Source organism: Onychostoma macrolepis, chromosome 24 (genome assembly GCF_012432095.1).
Source record: "Onychostoma macrolepis isolate SWU-2019 chromosome 24, ASM1243209v1, whole genome shotgun sequence".
Classification (NCBI taxonomy): Eukaryota; Metazoa; Chordata; class Actinopteri; order Cypriniformes; family Cyprinidae; genus Onychostoma; species Onychostoma macrolepis.
In genome coordinates, this window is record NC_081178.1 from 24,143,737 (window position 1) to 24,163,904 (window position 20,168).

At 34.7% G+C, this 20,168-nt stretch overlaps 1 protein-coding gene and 1 long non-coding RNA gene across 13 annotated transcripts in view; both read left to right on the forward strand.

The window, feature by feature from the left end:
• The first annotated feature begins 1,083 nt into the window (after nt 1-1,083).
• Nucleotides 1,084-20,168, forward strand: part of sugct (succinyl-CoA:glutarate-CoA transferase) — a 138,083-nt gene continuing 118,998 nt past the window's right edge. For all 12 annotated transcript variants that reach the window (XR_009269044.1, XR_009269043.1, XR_009269046.1 and 9 more), the window contains exons 1-8: nt 1,084-1,391; nt 2,017-2,068; nt 2,171-2,244; nt 2,713-2,798; nt 2,895-2,945; nt 3,061-3,181; nt 11,571-11,662; nt 12,233-12,376. Coding sequence is in view for 8 of the 12 variants with exons in the window: in XM_058765240.1 (XP_058621223.1) it covers nt 1,274-1,391; nt 2,017-2,068; nt 2,171-2,244; nt 2,713-2,798; nt 2,895-2,945; nt 3,061-3,181; nt 11,571-11,662; nt 12,233-12,376 (738 nt within the window). In the remaining 4 variants the exon portion in view is untranslated. The remainder of the gene's footprint in view (nt 1,392-2,016; nt 2,069-2,170; nt 2,245-2,712; nt 2,799-2,894; nt 2,946-3,060; nt 3,182-11,570; nt 11,663-12,232; nt 12,377-20,168) is intronic.
• Nucleotides 13,095-16,155, forward strand: LOC131533135 (uncharacterized). The gene is made up of 3 exons (XR_009269047.1): nt 13,095-14,790; nt 15,209-15,306; nt 15,560-16,155. It is a non-coding gene; the product is annotated as an uncharacterized LOC131533135 (long non-coding RNA).

The window sequence follows — 20,168 nt, forward strand, 5'->3', positions numbered from 1 at the left end:
TGATTTCAATACTGCTAACTGCATATTTAAAAATAAGTGGATAAAAAAATAAATATGGAATATCATCCTGCTTTTTGAAAAGTTTAGAGGTTTAGATTTTTGATGTAAACAAGGTTCTGATCTTATTTTCACAAACAGATTCTATTAATAGGGTTATAAATATAACTTCGATCCTATTATTTGGAACAATAAGAATACTGAATATGAGATTAAATTTTTTTAAAATTATTTTATTTTTTAAACTTGTATAACAATGGTATTGTACGTTGAGATAATTATTTAAGTGTGACTGTCGATGTTTTATAATTATTATAAGATTCCAGTAGGCCTATCTATCTATCTATCTATCTATCTATCTATCTATCTATCTATCTATCTATCTATCTATCTATCTATCTATCTATCTATCTATCTATCTATCTATCTATCTATCTATCTATCTATCCACACACACACACACACACACACACACACACACACACACATATATGTATATATATATATATATATATATATATATATATATATATATATACACACACACATAACATACACAAACAAAAATGCAAACAATTAACCGAACACCATACTATTTAAAACTGACCTAATTAAATATTTGGAGACTCTGAAAGGTACGAAAAATCCCTTTTAAAATTAAAAAAATAAAAGTTATTCCCTGGATAATATCTTTCTTTTTTTTTTATTGTTATTTTCTGTTTATTTAATTTGACAACAAAGTTATAATCAAAGTTAAATATATATATATATATATATATATAAAACATAATTCATTAAAGTCCTCAGTCTAGCTGCGTGGTCATGTGATACATGTTACTTTTCTAATCGCTGTAACATATTAACCAAAGAACAGTCGTTTGTGATTACAGGAAATGCCATTTTATTTTCTATTTATTATTTTCTACAGACTTCTAGGGTGGATTTTCATTTGTACCTCAGGTAAAATGACTATAATTCTTAGATTTAAACAAATCTTTTTAAGATTTAAATTTTTTTTAAACACAATCGAAGAGAAAAATGAATGCGACCCGGTTTTAAGGCCGATGAGCGCCCCTCGCAGGAAGACTCGCGTGTCTCACCGCAACAGTTACTAATGATTTCTGTCATGAACGCCGCTTTATGTGCCGAACTAACCGCTTTTGATCATTTGCAGAGATTTAAAAGATTTCTCGTGAATTCTTCTCAAAGTTTGATTTGAAATTAACGCGCGGAGGCGGGGCTTTTATAGACGTTGCGTACGTAACGTCAAGTCAACATGTCGGGAAGCGCTCTTATGAGAGTTTTATCTTATCTAAGCAGAACATCACAATTTCTACAACCGAATAAGACGAAGTGTGTGAATATAAGACGACCATTCACTGCCAAACTGGAAGGTAGCAGCTGTGTTTTAAAGCGTTTAGACACATGACTCGGTTTGTGATCATACCATCAGTGTGTACAGGAACGTCGTAGTCCTCTAAATTAATTTTACGATTGCGTGCTTTATATTAGTACTTTATTTTATGGTGTGAATAGGTGTATGCACAGGTATGCGTTTACGTGGTGGAAGTGATACCAATTTAATTTTAATTTTTTTTTGCACACCTGCTTGTTTATGTTGTGGTACTTGTATGCAGACCTATTTAACACCTGTATTTTAAAAGAAAAAGACAAATATATAGTAAACAGTTGTACTTTTTTTGTATTTTTTAGTGTTTATTATTATTATAATTTTTTTGTAAACTGAATTCTTGAAGGATCAGTTATTTTTTAACCCGTTTGCCCTTTGACAAGCCAGATAACGTATGATTTCAAGCTTTTGTTAATCATATAATCAAGCTGGACATTGTTCCAGGGATGAGCTCTCTTGAACTGCATAAACCAGGATTATTTAGTTGCTGTATAGATGTTTTTTCATTTTTATTTATTTATTTATTTATCAATGAGAAATTCTAGATTTCGTTTAATTACCTAATTTATTGTTAATAATAATGCAAACTCGTTTCTCCATGAATACAGGTGAAGGTCAGATCAGACCACTAGATGGCGTTAAAGTCTTAGATCTGACAAGGTAGTAGCTGTGCGTTTATAACATGCTTCTCAATCACTATATACACAAAAATCATACCTGCTTAAAAAAAAACATGACTAACTTACATGATGTGCAATGCAGGGTTCTGGCTGGACCTTTTGCTACTATGATATTGGGAGATTTGGGAGCTGAGGTGATCAAAGTTGAGCGACCAGGTAAGGTTCATGTAAATAGTAAACATCTTTGCATGACATATATTGCATGAATTCTAGTTTAAGATGTTGGCATCATTTCAAGGATTAGGATACATCCCAAAATGCAAATTCTGCCGTAATTTCCTCACCGAAGGAAGTTACTTCTTCTTTGCCACTGTTTTCAATATACTGAAAGTGAATTAGGACTGGGGCTTTCAAGCTCTAAAATAATAAAAAAAAATACCCATTTATTAAGTTTTCTTGCATGTATATATTAAACTGTTATTTGACCAAGCATGCCTCCTAAAGCAAATATTTTGAGGTAGGTAATGCTGTTTCCATGTTAAATGGCTGCACTATAATGACATTTATCATATTTACACGCTTTGTGTTGCCAGTTCCTGTAAAAATGATTCTTTGTTAGATCTAAACAGTGCTGTAGTTTTTCTGACCGATGAACTCTGGTGAACTGTATTGAATGTGTGATAGGCTCAGGAGACGACACAAGAGCATGGGGCCCTCCGTTTGTGGGCGAAGAGAGCGCTTATTTTCTGAGTGTGAACAGGAACAAAAAGGTATGCTCCATTTTATTCGTATTTTATCAATTTTCAACTTTGAAAATACATGAGATCATGATTTTTGCTATTGTAATTATGATTTCTTTCTCGCAGAGCATTGCTGTTAATCTTAAAGATCCAAAGGGGACCGAACTTGTAACTGAGGTGAAAGTTCGACACTTAGTGTTTTTATTCTTTGATGCATTAACATTGCATTTGTTGTTGGATATATTTTGGCTTGAACACCTTGTCTCTCGCACTGTGTTGTCTCTTTTGTCAGCTTGCCAAAGTCTGTGATGTTCTGGTGGAGAATTACTTGCCCGGGAAGCTGAATGAGATGGGACTTGGGTACGAGGAGTTGAGTAAAGTGGCCCCTCAGCTCATCTATTGCTCTATAACAGGTGAACACAATATTTGCAATATGAAAAAACTCCCCGGTATAAGCTATTTCCATGATTTCTGCTGTAATTATGACAAAGTTGCTTGTTTTTATTTTTTATTTTTCCCCATCAAAAAGTAGGCGTATTGAATTAAATACTGGAAACCAGATTAAATTAACCATTATTCATTTTTATTATTACAACTATATAAACTTAAACTGTTTATTACTTAACTGTAATGAACAGTAAAAGCTATTCATTAAATATGACAAACAATGTTCTTAGTGTTTCCGTCCTGTGCCGAGGAAGCCTATGCAGAGCTACATGGACTTACTTCTAATTAAATGCCGGATACCAGTAATAACCAGGGAAAAACTTTTTTGCATAATTCAGGACTTTTAATTATAAACAAGCCAGAAATACATTTGGACTTTTATTTTGAAATGTTACCATTGTCAGCTGCTCATTCAAAAAGATGAGGAGACTAGTGATGGGAAGTTCGGATCATTTTGACACCTTTGAGTCTCGTTCAGCAAAATGAACGAGTCTTTTTTTCGAGTCATTTTGTTCATTCCGACTCAGAATACATTGGTTAAGTTTATAGGGCTGTCACGTGATGAACGAACGACTCGAAAACCCGAAGATTCGAAACAGGTGAACTACTTGAGTAATTCCAGAACAGAACCTATAGGATGTTGCGCATGCGCGACTGAACGAATCACTCCCCGAGATGACTCGTTCTTCCCGAGTCACATTAAAGATTCGTTCAAAACAACCCATCACTAGAGGAGACAAAATAAGCATAGAATACAACCATTTACAACATATTACCATATAAACACCATAAAGTAAACATTATGATATATTCTTAGTTATTATATCTCTTGGCATAAATCCATGTTATTTATTGGTTGGAAACAGCTCTGATAGCCAAAGTCTGTAGAATGTGCAACAGCACCTTGTTTTGACATTGAACATGCATCTCTGACATATTTTTAATGAAATCATAGTCTTTTGAAGGTTAATAATTACAGACTGTATTACAATTCCTGTTTTTCCGTCCCCAAATTTAAAACCTCTTTAAATTATATATACTGTGTATATACAGTCATGGCCAAAAATATCGGCACCCTTGGTAAATATGATCAAAGAAGGCTGTGAAAATTAATCTGCATTGTTAATCCTTTTGATCTTTTATTTTAAAAAATCACAAAAATCTAACCTTTCGTTGGATAATAAGAATTTAAAATGGGGGGGGGGGATATCATTATGAAATAAAAGTATTTCTCTAATAGACTTTTTTTTATTTGCACATATGCTCTTAAGTAGATTTTACAGTTCACACACATCTGTTTTAGTTGCAAATGATGGTAAAATGCTTGCAATATCAAGCCCTGGTTAAAAAAAACAAACAAACATTATTTTAAATATGTAATTTTATTAATTTTATTATATTATCATATTATGTGAGAAATTTATATGAGAAATAGTTTACATCATAATGGTTTTAGCATTTTAATTTAGATTGGATTTACATTATTTTAACATATTAATAATCCTTTTTTAATTTAAATTCTTGAGGCCCCCTAGTGGACCCCGGTTCCCTGGTTAAGAACCGCTGCTTGTTGAGGAGATGTGTGCCATTGCACATTTTTGCAGCATTTTCTCTTTTATTGTGTATTTATGATGCAGTCCAGGGCATTAACGAACAGAAACTGGGTGTGTTTGTATAAATGGAGGAAGACAGCGGCAACAAAAAGCTGACATGTTCATTATGTTTACATCTCCAGTTAACTATGTAAAAGCCCAGGTTTTCTGTACTGTAGACATGCCTATGGTATTCTAAATCTGGCCTGCTTTTAACACACAAACCCTAATGTTTTCAGTTGTATGGCCTTATGAAAAGGCTAGTTTACTTTACTGTCTGATTTTTTTAATCACACTCATAAACGAAGCCACACTTTATTTGAAAATTGTTCTGTAGCCACGCTAATCTGAAGCGGATGGGTACTGTCACCACGCTGGCTGCTTTGGTGATTGGTTTCACGTGTCAGGCACCCATAAATCCTGCAGTCAAGTCACACTTGATAAGGAAATGGAAATCAGCATTTCTGTAGACAGGCACAAATCTCTCTGTGTGTCGGAAGCCTTGTAAAAAACTACCATGCATTTGTTCGATTATTTAGGTATCAAATATTTTACTACAGATTGCATCTGGATTTAATACTGTTTCAGAACTACTGAGAAATGTCTGCTTTTATTTACACAGAAACATGAGGTAGTATAGTTAAATTACAGCAGCTATCAGCATGCAAGAAATTCAAACCATTCAAATAAGTTCAGCAAATAATACTCTCATGTTGGCAGTGATCTTAGTTGTTACATTGTGTAAACACTGCAATGGCATCTCTTGTGGTTAGCAGTGAATTGCGTTCAAAGACTGCATTTTTTTTTTTTTTTTTTTCTGCTGTTCCCTGTAAGATCACAAATCACAGCCAAATTCCCATGTCTCGCACTGCTTATAAAGACCTGGAGGCGTAACCCACAAGACCTCATTAAATTGTGGATGCTGGACAGTTAAATTGGAATGATTTACTGTGCTCATCCTGTATCGTTTAATTTTTCACTTTCTTCTTGAGTGTAAAATCAGTCTGGAATGCTTAGTTTCAACAAGTGCTATTTGATTTATTATTTGACAGGGATTTTTAGGATGAGCCTCTCTAGTCGATTGTCATCAGTTTGCCTTCTGTGGTTTTGCTGACTGCTTTGGTTTCCTTAAACCTGTGGATATCAGTATATTGATTGATTAATTGATTTGATTGATTGATTGATTCATTCATGCATTCATTCATTCATTCATTCTCCGGAAAAGTCTAACAAATTAGATCAAATTAAAGCTGCACCTTTGAAGCAAACTGATCATTGTCAGTCCTGTCGTGTGTTTCCCGCCCTCTCGTGTCCTTATATGGTCTTTTTCCTGTCCTTGTTTAGTTTGAGTATTATTCTGTTCAGCTGTGTGTGTTAATTATCTTGTGTATATTAGTTCCTCTCTGTTCAGTTAGTTTTGGTCTGGTCTACTCGTTACGTTCCTTGTGTTCCTGTGTGTCTCAGCCCTGCCTTGTCTTGCCCTTTTGGATTTCATTAAAGACTGTATTTTGAGTTATTCCACGTCTCTGTGTTCCTCGTTCCTCCGCGCTGTGTGCAACATGACAATCATTTCCCCCTCAATTACATTTGGCCAAAACTTAATTTGTTCTGTGTTGACTGTAATAGATATGGTAGATAGGAATTTATTTTAGGCTTTCTGTGGTATCTAGAGAATGATTCTTAAATTGAAGCCATGTCTGCTTGACAAAGTGAAAAAACTGAAAAAGTTAGTCCTAGTCCTATCTAACATAAAATTAACATTGCATGATGAGTATCTATTTTGAAACATGGTAAACATCTAAAATGGTGAGCAGCTTACAGGTCTTGTCCTCAAATGTAACAATTAAAATCATACAACAGTGTGATCATTTTGACATCATTTGCTTTAGAAAAGTGACTTATTTTACGCACCTAAAGTGTAATATGTAGGTGTGTCTCACAATGTGCACTGAACACCATTATAAGTGTGTGTGTATGTATGTATGTGTGTGTGTGTGTATATATATATATATATATATATATATATATATATATATATATATATATATATATATATATATATATATATATATACATGCTTTTTCAGCATTGTGATTGTCTTTTACACAGTACATTAATACAGTTTTTCATAGTATTTACAGTTTTCAGTTTTTACATTTATTTACATTTATACTTGTAATAAATATTAAGTTATTATTCAATGCATTGTACTTCTTGATACATTTATATCTTAAGTTGCTTAAGCAAGTGGCAAAACAATTAAACCTAGCCAAAAGCCATATGTGTTGACTGTGAAACACAGTAGACTTTAATTATATGCATTTATGGTGTAATTATTACATTTTCGTGTCAATCTATGTTCATATTTACAGCGAACAATGTGCTGTCACTTTAATTCAGGACATGCAGCACAGCAAAAATAGATGACTGCATATGCATTGCTCCTGGATTGCATTGCCGGACCCCATCCAGTGTGTGAATGTGCTAACCTGTTAACATAGGCATGGAAAAAACTGCATAAGCTCTGCAAACAGGCCTTAGATTGGGAATGTTGGATCCAATGCTAGAGGTCTGCTGTGGCCCTCTTGTTGAAGCCTTTAAATCTTTGCTTTAAGCAAATATCATTACCAGTCTCCTGCCCCACCACATGAACTGTGATTAATTGGATACCCCAATCAGGAATAAGGGAAGCCATTCATTTATGGCTGGTTTGTATCTCACATGCTGTAGCAGTTCTGCAGTCTTGTCTAATTTATTTGTAATGGGCCTTGCAGTGGCATGCCGTCAGTTGATTTATTGACATCCTTTGGTTTATTGCTTCTGTCCTGAGGGGGCAAAATTGTAGTCCAGTAGCAATTTGGGAGTGACCCATTTTTTATTTTGGCCCAATTTCGTCAGGAAACGGCACTGCGTAACCTATACGTTGTGATTGCTCGTGCAAATCCCCGTGGAGGTTTAAAACCATGACTTGGCAGACTAAAAGCATCTTTGATACGAGACATAATTCGCCTTGTGCTCCAAAAAAAAAAGAGGTCCCACACATGGGAGATTAATCAGATGTTGACATCAGCGTTGTCAGGAATCATGGGATTTGCCATTGCTGGCGTAACGATGACCAAACTTGGCCTGAGAGCGTCGGATCTTCTTCTGTTTTTTATAATGAAAGGTTTTTCTTCTGGGTTAAAGTATCGAGCATGCTCATTATATGCTTGAAATACTCTTCCTTTCATCAAAAATATTACCATTTGTGTTTTTGGATCTCTGTTGTAATTCTGAGCCATTTGGGTTTTTGGACGACCCGGTAGAACATTATGATTTGAGTGGAACATCTAATACACTCTTTTTTTTTTTTTTTTGCGGTTTACCTCATCTAAAGCTTGTTTAGTCATTGGATTTTTTTACTTTTGACTCCTCGTTTTATACCAAGTCATCCATTTATTTACTAGCGATTTCACCATTTAAGCAAAACTAGTCCTTTAGTTGAGCCATAATGTCTAAGTGGATCGTATATTCAACAAAATGGCAAACACAGAGCTCGACATGCCACCAAAACAAAAAACAACAAAAAAAGCAAAACACTGGAATAACCTTCAGATTTCTTCCTTTTTTCATGTTCCCCCCATAAAAAGGTGGTTTTGATTTCACACTGTTTTAATCAGGAGTACATCATGTCTGTTACGGTCCATGCAGATATGAAACAAACGTTTTAGGGCGAGACACACACTGTCTAGTCTGGTTAACGTGGAATAATCAGGCTCGGTTGGTACACTGAGTACAGAGAATGAGAACCACAGACTCCCGTACCTCTTCTGGAGATGGTTGAGGTCTCCATGGTGCTCGGCGTCCACAGAAGCGACAAAGCTCCCTGTTTCTTTTTATTATTGGGGTTTCATTTCTTTACAGCAAATTAAAGAGGATTAAGTGGCGTCTGAGAACGCAAGTTATTTTCAGCATATGTCCTTCATTAGATGGGCCCCCACACCCAAATGTGCTGAGGTTTGGCATTGGATGCCTTTCACATTGTGTCAAAGCTGGCAGTGGAGAAACCTGGGCTGTCTGATGAATAGATACAGCACTACTACTGGTTGATTCTGCTGTTGTAATGGATTCTCTTAGAAACCAGTTCTCTAATCTTGCTGAATAACAGCTAAAATACAAATATTAATAATTAGTTTTGGCTTTTTTTTTTTTTTTTTTTTTTAATTTGCTTAAAATATCTTTCCCTCAGGCCATACAAGATGTTGATGAGTTTGTTTCTTCATTTGAACAGATTTAAAGAAATGTAGCATTACATCACTTGCCCACCAATGGATCCCCTGCAGTGAATGGGTGCCGTCAGAATAACAGTCCAATCAGATAAAACAAACAAAACAATAATCCATGATGATGTTTTGAAGTGAAAACCTGCACATTTGTAAGGGATTTTTTTAAAGGGATATTGTCCCCAATTTCAATTACTTTGGTTTGTCTGAAAATTATGAATTTTTTGTTTCAGTTAAAAAAAAAAAAAAAAATCCTGGTGGAAAATGTGAAAAAAAAAAAAAAATTCAGAAGCATCAGATTTTTTGTCTTAGTTGTGATTTACATCAGAGTATAATGCATTAATGCAAAAGGGAAAGTGTAGGTTAGGAATAGTTCATCAGTTGTTGATTGGATTTTGAGATGTGGGTAGAGGCAGATGAATGCTAGCTTGCAGGCTAAAATGTCCTGCATACATCGCCAGAAAGAAGTTTGTTATTTCATAGGAAGATCAGAGTCATATTATGATTTAAAGATTACGATCAATTAAAAACAAAACAAATGCATGGATGAATTATTCGTAATAAGATCAATAAACATGCTTTAAGAAAATAAATAGGGTGAATTTTCATTTCAGACCTACTTCAAAGGTGAAATATGTAATTTCTGCCAACAGAACGGCAAAATAAGGACTGAGTTTTACAAACACTCTCTCCCTTTGCCATTGGTCGGGTAAAAAGGTAGTTAAACCCCAAAATCACGCCATTGGTTGAGCTGTTGCTGTGGAGGACTGGTCAGGATTCTCAATCAGATGGACCAATATTTTGTTTATAGGATTCTGACACCCAGTTTACAATGTGCTAAAAAACACCCACTGAACTCTAGAATTATTGCTTCAACTTTTCACCACTCCCATTTTCTTTAGAAAATGTAAAAATCTAATTGTTCCTGTTCTCAAGCTTATGTTAATATTGGTGTGGTTACAGCAGTGATGGGGTCTGGCAGAAGCAGTGATTAAGGGGATCTTTGTTCTTTGTTTACTTGAGTTCCAGATATCTTTGCACCCCTTTTTGTGGTGGTTCTTATTGGTTGTAACATCACAGTAGTAAAAGAGATGCTATGAATAGTGCATCTGTTACATAGTTACATCTGAAGTACTGTGACGGTAGACATGAAATGAATAATTTTAGCTGCAATAAATGATATGAATCTCATTTTTTGTTTTTGTGACAAACTGTATGTGTGAATTCAAAACACAGCTCCACTGTATATGGCTTAATCTTTTTTCAGGTTTTTTGTCAGTGCTCTCTAGGCTACATTTCTCTTGGAAATGCAATTTATAGACAAGCATCTAATATAACAAGATTTTTACACACTGTATGCATACTCTGGAAAAAACCGAAGCATATGTTGGGCTTTAGTGGGCCACAAAATCTATGATATTCTGTGGACTTTACAGAACCTTCTTTAGTTAAGATCTGCCTCAACAGTGATAACCTGAAGGTTTCCAGAAATGCAAGTGTCCTGTTTTATTGTCTGCCAGGTCCAGTCACTTAGAAAAGTAAAAGCTCACACAATCTCGAAAAATGCTGTAATAAACCCTGGTTAACTGGAAGTTATCATAACATGTACAGTGAAAAATTGTAAATGGTTTAACATCACATTATATGTAATTTTACTGTATAATACAAAAAAAAAATCACATTTATGTTTTCTTTGCTCTTTTACTTTTTTAATATGGTAATTTATAGTATTTACCTGCATTCTCAGAAATCACTGTGTGACACATCACAAGATTATATTTTGTATAAATAATTGTCTTTTTTCTTAATTTTTGTTATTAGTTAGCATGATGCAATAGAGTGTTAATGAAATAATATGTGTTATAATGTGAATTTTTGGCACAGGTAGGTTTTTTTTTTTTTTTTTTGGCAAATTTAAATGGATATTTTTATACTGTAACACAAATTATTTACTTTTTTTTTGTGAAAAATACTTAAATCTGACTATGAGCAGTAATAATAGTGATGGTTGACTTAGCAAACACAAGTAATTAAAGCAAAGAGAGGGAAAAATGTTATGAAGTGATACTGCTTTGTGAAATATACTTGCACAAACTCTGGCCAGTAGACTGCTGTTTTCATACTAGGGCATGACAGATTTTTCTTAAGCCGCCCGTACCTCTGCCAAGGAAATAAACACATCCATAGATGTTTACCTCCAGTGAGTCAAAAGTCTAAGAACTATGGTGGAGTTCCTAGAATTAAATTAATCGGACTGCTCTGATGATAATAGAAATGTAAGTAGTTCTTTGCCCACATTCTCTCTGGACGTGTGTGCTCAGCTGTAGGGATTTCTAAGAGCCGCACATGGGCCCAAATCAAGCCGTACTGGCAAAGCAGAATATGCTGGAGATTGTAGCTCTGACATGCTCATATTACACGAAACTGTGAGCTGTAAGCACATTTTCATCTGATAACCGTCCACACATATAATCAATAACAACGTCTGTTAATTTGTTCAGGATATGGACAGACGGGCCCCGAGTCACACAAGCCTGGTTATGACTCCATTGCGTCTGCGGTGTCTGGTATGATGCACATCACTGGTCCTGAGGTGAGGGCAATGATCTGATGTGCATGTAATTTATAGAATTAACCAGTTGTGACCCTGGACCACAAAACCAGTCTTAAGTCGCTGGGATTTATTTGTAGCAATAGCCAAAAATACATTGTATGGGTCAAAATTATACATTTTTATTTTATGCCAAACATATTTAGGATATTAAGTAAAGATCATGTCCCATGAAGATATTTTGTAAATTTCCTACTGTAAATATACAAATATGCATTGTAAATATAGTAATATGCATTGCTAAGAACTTTATTTGGACAACTTTAAAGGCGATTTTCTCAATATTTTGATTTTTTTGCATGCTCAGATTCCAGATATTCAAATAGTTGTATCTCGGCCAAATATTGTCCGATCCTAACAAACCATACAATAATGGAAAGATTGTTTATTCAGCTTTCAGATGATGTATAAATCTCAATTTCGAAAAATTTACACTTAAGACTGGTTTTGTGGTCCAGGGTCACAATTGGGAAATATTGGTGGAAGAAACAGATACCCTTCCCAAACCCACACCATTTGTTTCTAACATTGAAAAAACTTTTCTGTTTTAAGGATGGAGACCCAGTCAGACCAGGTGTTGCTATGACAGATCTGGCCACTGGTTTATACACTCAGGGAGCCATCATGGCTGCTTTGCTTCAGCGACAGAAAACAGGACGAGGCCTTCATATAGACTGCAGTCTTCTGTCTTCACAGGTATGACATTTACTTATCTGCAAACAAAAGCAGGTAAGTTCACCCAGAAATTAAAATGTACTCGCTCTCAGGCCATACAAGATGTAGATGAGTTTGTTTCTTCAGATTTGGAGAAATGTAGCATTCCATCTCTTGATCACCAGTGGTTGCTCTGTACTCAATGGGTGCCGTCAGAATGAGAGTCCAAACAGCTGATAAAAACATCACAATAATCCACACCACTCCAATCCATCAGTTAATGTCTTGTGAAGTGAAAAGCTGCATGTTTGTAGTAAACAAATCCTCAAAAGTTTTAATTGTAAACCATAATTCCGGTCCATAACTCACAATAGCGCTTCCTCCAGTGAAAAGGTTCATCCCCTGTTGTCCTCACACATCAAAATCCACAAACATATTTGTTTTGGACTGTTTTCAACTGTAATCGATCTGTGAATATTTCTCTCCTGATTCAGACAAGACGACTTTTTCACAGGAGAAAGCAATATTGTGGATAGAGGACGACTTATTTTAGCGCATGCAACGGTTTGACATTTAAAAACATCTTAATGCTGAATTTGTTTCTTACAAGCATACAGCTTTCACTTCTCAAGACGTTAATTGATGAATTGGACTGGAGGGGTGTGGATTACTTGTGGATTATTGCGATGTTTTTATCAGCTGTTTGGACTCTAATTTTGACGGCACCCATTCACTTGCAGAGGATCCATTGGTCCAAATCCTTTCCCATGAAGAAATAAACTCATCTACATCTTGGATGGCCTGAGGGTAAGTACATTTTAAGCAAATTTTCATTTTTGAGTTAACTATTCATTTAATTTAGTAACAAATTCAAGGAACAAAAATACCAAGAACAATGGGTCTCATTCACTAATCGTGCATACACACAAATTGGACGCCCCTGGAGAGCCCTTATATAAAGATGTTTTGAGATAATGTTAATTAAATTAATTAACGTTAGAATGAGGTTAAGAACAAATTCTTTTGAGAAATGATTCTATTAATCTTTTTAATCACATGCTAAGAATAGACTTTTAAATATTTTAGCTTATTTTCATAAGATATGGCTATTACATAGGTCTCGAAAATATTTGATTCTAATTTCAGTCCAATATTTTTGTATAATAATGACACTAAACAGTGAAGTCTCTTTATTCTCTCAGTCTCTGTATTATAGAATAATTGACATTCAAATCAAGATTTCACTTCCATTATTAATTTAGCAGCATTGATTCAAAACCATAAGGTTTCTATAAATTCAGTAAACTATATAATTTCTCATTCAGAAAACATTTAGAGAGGCAGAACCGATTGAAAGCCTCTTTAATGTGATTCAGTCCTTTCCATACAGGACGTCATTTCCCTTTCATGCTCTTAAACTGACAGCTCAGTAACACTGACTGCATTTGATGCATTCAGTACTTTCTTAGATTATCTGCATGATGAAATATTCAGCTCTTAGAAGGATCCCTTATTCAGATTTCAGGGCTGCAGTTATTGTCTCTTGCCCAAAACATGAAATGAACTTTTTAAATTGAAGCAGACCACTCTGTTTTGTTCCTTTGGCTTGAAAGAATGCAGTTCCCTGGAAGTGAGTTTAATCTGACCCATTCCCGACTCAAGAGAAAACATGAGCGTTTTACTTTACAGTATAAATAAATCAGCTCTCTATAACTTTATAAGCGTATAAACCAATCGTTGTCCCTAGCTACTAGACTTCAGCATGTGCTATTTAATTTAGCGTGATGGCTTGATAGTTTTGACTTTGTGTGGTTTTTGAGTGAAAAGAATAGGCCTATATATTTCTTAATGTTCACAGTGTATGCCTTTTCTAAATTTTTCACCCTGAATATTGTTTTAGTGTAAATTGTACCTTTTTATGGCTTTTATAGAAAGTTCAAGTGAAGTTTCTAATTCATGTGGTCACCTTAAGCTTGAACTTTAAGATTAGGCACATGTACTTTTTGGATTGACTTTTCTTCGTTATATAAGTGGTGACTCAGCTCAATTTGTTCCTGTCTTAAATAATGGTGTAGTAGGCATGCTAAGGGGTAAATGCTGATTCGTAAGTATTATGTATTGTAAGTAACAGTAGGCTTTCCTGCCATGCCACTGCGCATTTCCTGAACAAAACAGGTTTTGAGGCAGTTGAATATCTGTCCTTGTGGAGAAAATAGCACACCATTTACAAATGTGATTTTGAATAATTTGCACCTGCCATTTTCTCTTGTTTTTTGAATGAGTGACTTCAAAAAATATCATGCCGCTCGTAGCGCTTCTGGCCTGCCGACCGCCAATTCTGCCCGGAAATGCAAGATTACAAAGGATTTAAATAGCAGCGCTCGCTCAGAAGATGTCAATGCTGTAAGAAGCCGATTGAGAAGCCAAAAGTGTAGCATCATGGGAGTCGATGGAGTGTGAGATGCTAAGTTTACTTGTTCATGAGCATGTGTTGACGTTGATATTCAACAGACTTCACTGTGTGCCAGGAGAAATCTGATGCATGACATTTGGTTCACTTGGTGAATGTTTTATATTCCCTTCTTTTTTTTTTTAATTACATGTGTTTACTGAAAACGTAAAGACTGGGACGGAGACATACAGTATAGCAATTTTCTTTCAAATGTCTTTTGCATCTGCAGTATCACTTAACAGGATTTTTTTGTTGAGTTTTTCACCATAGTAACTACCTGAAACCTCAAATAACCTCTTCAGCTGCGGCTGCTTTCTGAGCTGAAATTCTAGATCGACTAAAGTCTTGATAGATAAATATTTGCATGCAGCAAACATGTTATCCATTTTATGCTGAATGACAAAAGTGTTTCCTCCACACAGCTTCTCATTGTGTTTTGACACCGAATAACGGAGGAAAACTCATGACTGTTGAAGATTACTCAATCAGAAATGCATTAGAAGAGTCCAAAACTCACAAGGTAGATTTGGTCTGAATCTTCTACTGTTTATTTGAAGAGAACCACTTTGAGCTCTGTATAAATGGGACATTTCAAACTGTGCTAAATCACTGTGAATGTGGAGGGGTTGGGGAACACGTTATTGCAAAATTTGAGTTGCAATTAACATTTTTAAGGCGAATGAGTCAACATTCACAAATTTTAGACCTAATCTTTTAATATCCTCAAATATGATTGTAATGAAACAAAATGCGTCATGCTTCATTTGTTGCAGGAAGGTCTATCCGGTTGCATTCTTCGTAAATGTTCTTGCTCGGGTGATGAAGGACCTGCCGGAAGTATGCCGGAAATGAGCTGTCTTTGCTCATGCTGAGCTTTAATTGCTATGTGACTAATCACTCTCAAAATGCAGGAAAATACCAAGTGCTTGACTGTCAACTATCCTCAGCCATGATGTCAAAGGCAGCTGACAGGGAATAATATAATAATATTAAAATGCATAGTTCACCCACAAATTAAATTAAATTTCTTTTTTTTTTTTGCCGTACTATGGATGTCAGTGGCTACCATCAACTTTTTGGTTACCAACATTCTTTAAAATATCTTCTTTTGTGCTCAACAGAAGAAAGAAACTGAGGTTTGGAACAAAATGGGGTACCATAGAAAAAATTTTGGTTCAAAAAAGAAGCTTTCAGTGAACAGTTCTTAAAAGAACCATTTTTATTTCTTTGTGTGATGAATATTTAAAAAATCTGAAGAACCGTTTTTTTTTGTATAAATAACCTTTTGTGGAATGGAACGTTGCACCGCTATGGATGTTAAAGCTTTTTCATGGAATCATCAGTGCCAATAAAGAACATTTATTTTTAAGAGTGTATATAATGTTTGCAATTTACAATAATATTTAAAAGTTTGGTGTCAGTAAGATTTCTGTCTTTTTTGAAAAAAGTCTCTTCTACTTACCAAGGCATCATTCATGTAATCAAAAATAGAGTAAAAACAATAGTGTTATGAAATAATATTATAATGATAAACAACTATTTTCTGTGTGAATATATTGTAAAATGTAATTTATTTCTGTGATAAAAGCTGTATTTTCAGCATCATTACTCGAGTTTTCAGTGTCACATGTTCCTTCAGAAATAATTTTAATATGCTGATTTGCTGCTCAAGAAACATTTCTGATTAGTGTTGAAAACAATATTTTTGTGGAAACTGTGGCACTCCCTCCAATATTCTTTGATAAGAAATAGTTTATGTGAAATATAAATATTTTGTAACATTATAAATGCCTTTACTGTCACTTCATCAATTTTATGCATCTTTCCTAAAAAAAGTATCAAAAACCCAAAACAAAACAAAAAAAACACTTACTCGCAACTTTTTTTGGCAGTGTTGTTTGAAAAACATAAATAAATAAATAAACACAAAATAAATTCTCCGAATTGCATTGCATGGAATTGTATAAAAAACAAAAAACAAAAAAAAACAGTACATAACACAGTAATATTGGGTATAATTATAAATTTTAATTAGTTTGAACTTTTTTTTTTATCTATACATATTGTTATTGCATCAGTAGTAATTTTTTTTTTTTTTTCCCATCAAGTATACTTGCAATGCAACGTTAGATTCTGACCAAAAGAAGGAATTTTAGAAGGCCTTGTAATCATGCTGCCTTAAAGTGCTGCCTACATAGGCAGCTGTGTTTTGCAACAGAGCCTTGGACTCTGTGTAAACCTAGCAAATGAATAAAGGGGTTCAGAATCAGGCATCTGAGTTAAATCTCTTGTCCTGTGCCGGCCTTGCAAAGAGCTGTATTTTAAGTCATCCCTTTAGATTTCTGAAAAGATAATTCAAAAGATCCACAACATGTCCGACTCTAGTTTCTGACATGATACCGCAAAACCTTTGTGCAGAGCTAACGAGTCAGAGCGCTCGTCCTCTGAATGATACCGCTTTGAAAGAAGGATGTGGTTTCCAGAAATGGTTCCAATAATGCAATTGTTTGTGATCGTCTGTTGTGGTTTGAGTACATTCTCTCTTGGAACTTTTTTTCTTGTACCCCTCATACGTTTTTAATTGCTTCCCATTGCAGAAGAAGTCATCTGGGCTCTTCTTGATGATTGTGCTGGATTTTGTGCATGGATTTTCTCATATATGGTTGGTAGGAATATATCGGATGCATGTGTCTTATCTGTGGGCTGAAGGGATGATGGGTCACGGTTTCTGCGGTAGACCCTAAGCTGGCAGAGATAAGTGAGTTCCGCCTCTTTCCGAACATTCCCCACCGATCATCATGTGGTCATAGTAATCTAACCCTTCAACAAATTTATAGGTTCTCTGCAACAGCAAAAGCACCGAGGGCATTAGATAACCACACCACACAGTTTCCCTTAATCCAGATGCAAACATGGGTATTTATGGGCAGCATGTTGTGTCCTGGGAAACCCTTAGGTTGTTTGGAAATCATTATTCTTCAATTCAATTATATAGTCTAATGTCATTACGTTTGTGCCCAAATTTATGTATGCTTTTTGGCTGTTGATATTCCTGGACATACTAGAGTAGGGCTGGTTGAGTAATGATTGGTAAAACTTTAGTTTAGGGACCAGTTCTCACCATTAACTAGTTGCTTAACAATATATACTGATATTTTTCAACTCATTTTGCCGAAAAGTTTCAAGAATGACCACACTGCTGACGTGATCTTATCGCTACCACACCCTGAACACATGTGAGGTATTCATCTTATCGGCAAGGCATATCGCTATAATTTTTCATATCTGGCCAATGCCAATGTCTACATTTTAAGCCATAATCGGCCGATTCCGATATTGTTCAGATAATATCATGCATCCCTAGTTATAATATAACATAATGAGAGATTTACAAGTCATTGTTTTTTGCAGGCTGGTCATTTTTGACCAGGAACGCAAGTATGACAAGGTGGGGAAAAATACAAAAACTATCCTTTGGAAATGAAATGGTCTCAGCTTTCAAATTGTGTCAGTTTCATCACAAGATATAGACAATAAATATAATTTTTTCACTCTTTAATGTGTTGTGACAGCCTTGTAAGTTCAAGCGGCATGTGAACCGATCATCTTTTTCTCTTTACTACTAGTTATAGCATGAAATAAACATGAATTAACATCACAAGGTCTTGAAAGAAACTTACTGAAATTAATAATTTCTCATGTAATCGCTCAGACAACTGTGGAAAATCGAAATTACATTGTGAATTGAACGTGTTAGTACCCATCCCTATAAAACAGTATATCTGCCATGTTAACATTGACCTTTGACCTCATATGTTCCATAAATAACCACAACGACGCATTTTCTTGTAGCTCTTATACTTTGAATAAGCTGCCTGGTTCTTCGTTTATTTTTCAGCTTTTTGAATATCTTCGCTCATCGTCTCCAGTGGTTTTATGGGATAACAAAGCTTTCACTGATTGCACACTTCAGAATCTCAACAGATGCAGTGTGTCGTTGTTCTCGCAGAATCTGTAGCAGGGAAGTGAGCATGTTCAGATTTTGCCTTCTGCTGTTTTGTAATTTGCAGTTGCAACACTTTTTGTTTTTGCCACCCTAAGTAAGTTAATTCTAGAACTGTCAATCGGAAATTGAACAGCTGTTTGTAGAAAAATCAAATTGACATCCTAAAGACATTTACGAGAAACAGAAACTCATAAAAATATTTTTATTAACAATAGATTACGTATTACAAGTTTTTTTATACTGTTTATACCATGAAATACTACAAATCTTTTCATCTTATGAAGCAGTGCCTGGGTAGAGTAAGATAACAGAAGTATGCACAATTATGCAGGGTATGTCTTTGATTTTTGTTTTGAGTGAAACCGCGCTTGAAAAGTTTTTAGGTTTTTCTCAGATGTCAGGCCAAGAACAAGTTCCGAGCTCAGGAGAGAAGGCTGGGATGCGCTTTAGTTCATGCTATTGTGTTTTAATTGAAAAATATCTGGCTAGAGGAACATATGCGTAGCAGATTTGGAGAACGGTGATATCCAGTGACCTCTTGCTACCCTGTAAACGTTTATCGCGTGTTAAATTAAAGATCTGTGGTGAGAAAAACACATGAGGTGCTGTGAGTGTAACAAGATGCTACTTGGCTTTTCTGTCTTTGATATTATAGCAACTTCATTCTTTTCTCTAGGTTTCTGTTGAATGGAAGTGTTGGATGGAGTGTTGGAGTGTGCTGAAATTAGACTAAACTTCTGGTTTAAATGAAATATAATACATTTAAGTTAAACTTGAAACTTGAGTTCAGTCAGATCAAGTTAATTCACTTGAAGGTATTATTTCCAATTCAGCTATTTCCGAGGCATACATGTTTAGCTCCCTTTTACTTTTAATATTAACCCCCCCTAAAATTTCCAAATCATACTGGTTAAAATTATGTATAAATAATAATAATAATAATAATAATAAATAATAACATCAATCAATTTTGACAACAACTGGAATCATAAATTGTAGCTTCTTCGACTCAAATTAGACTTAAAAAGCATTTCTGGTTTAAATGAAATATAATACATTTAAGTTAAATTAGAGAACTTAAAACTAAAATAAAAAGGGTAAATAGAAATAAAAAAACACCTAATAAAAATGAGAAAAGCACATAGCAAAATTACTAAAATGTAAACTTATGTTAAAATGTAAACTGAAAATATAAGCTAATTAATAAACATAAATATTATAAAAATATGAATATATTAATTAGTGCTGTCAATCGATTAAAAAATGTATTTGCGTTAATCACAGTCATGGACAGTCATGGAATTTGGTCGTTTACTGTTGTTAAAATATGCTATTTATTGCCTTTTATATCGCTGCACAAATTAGCATTTCAGATG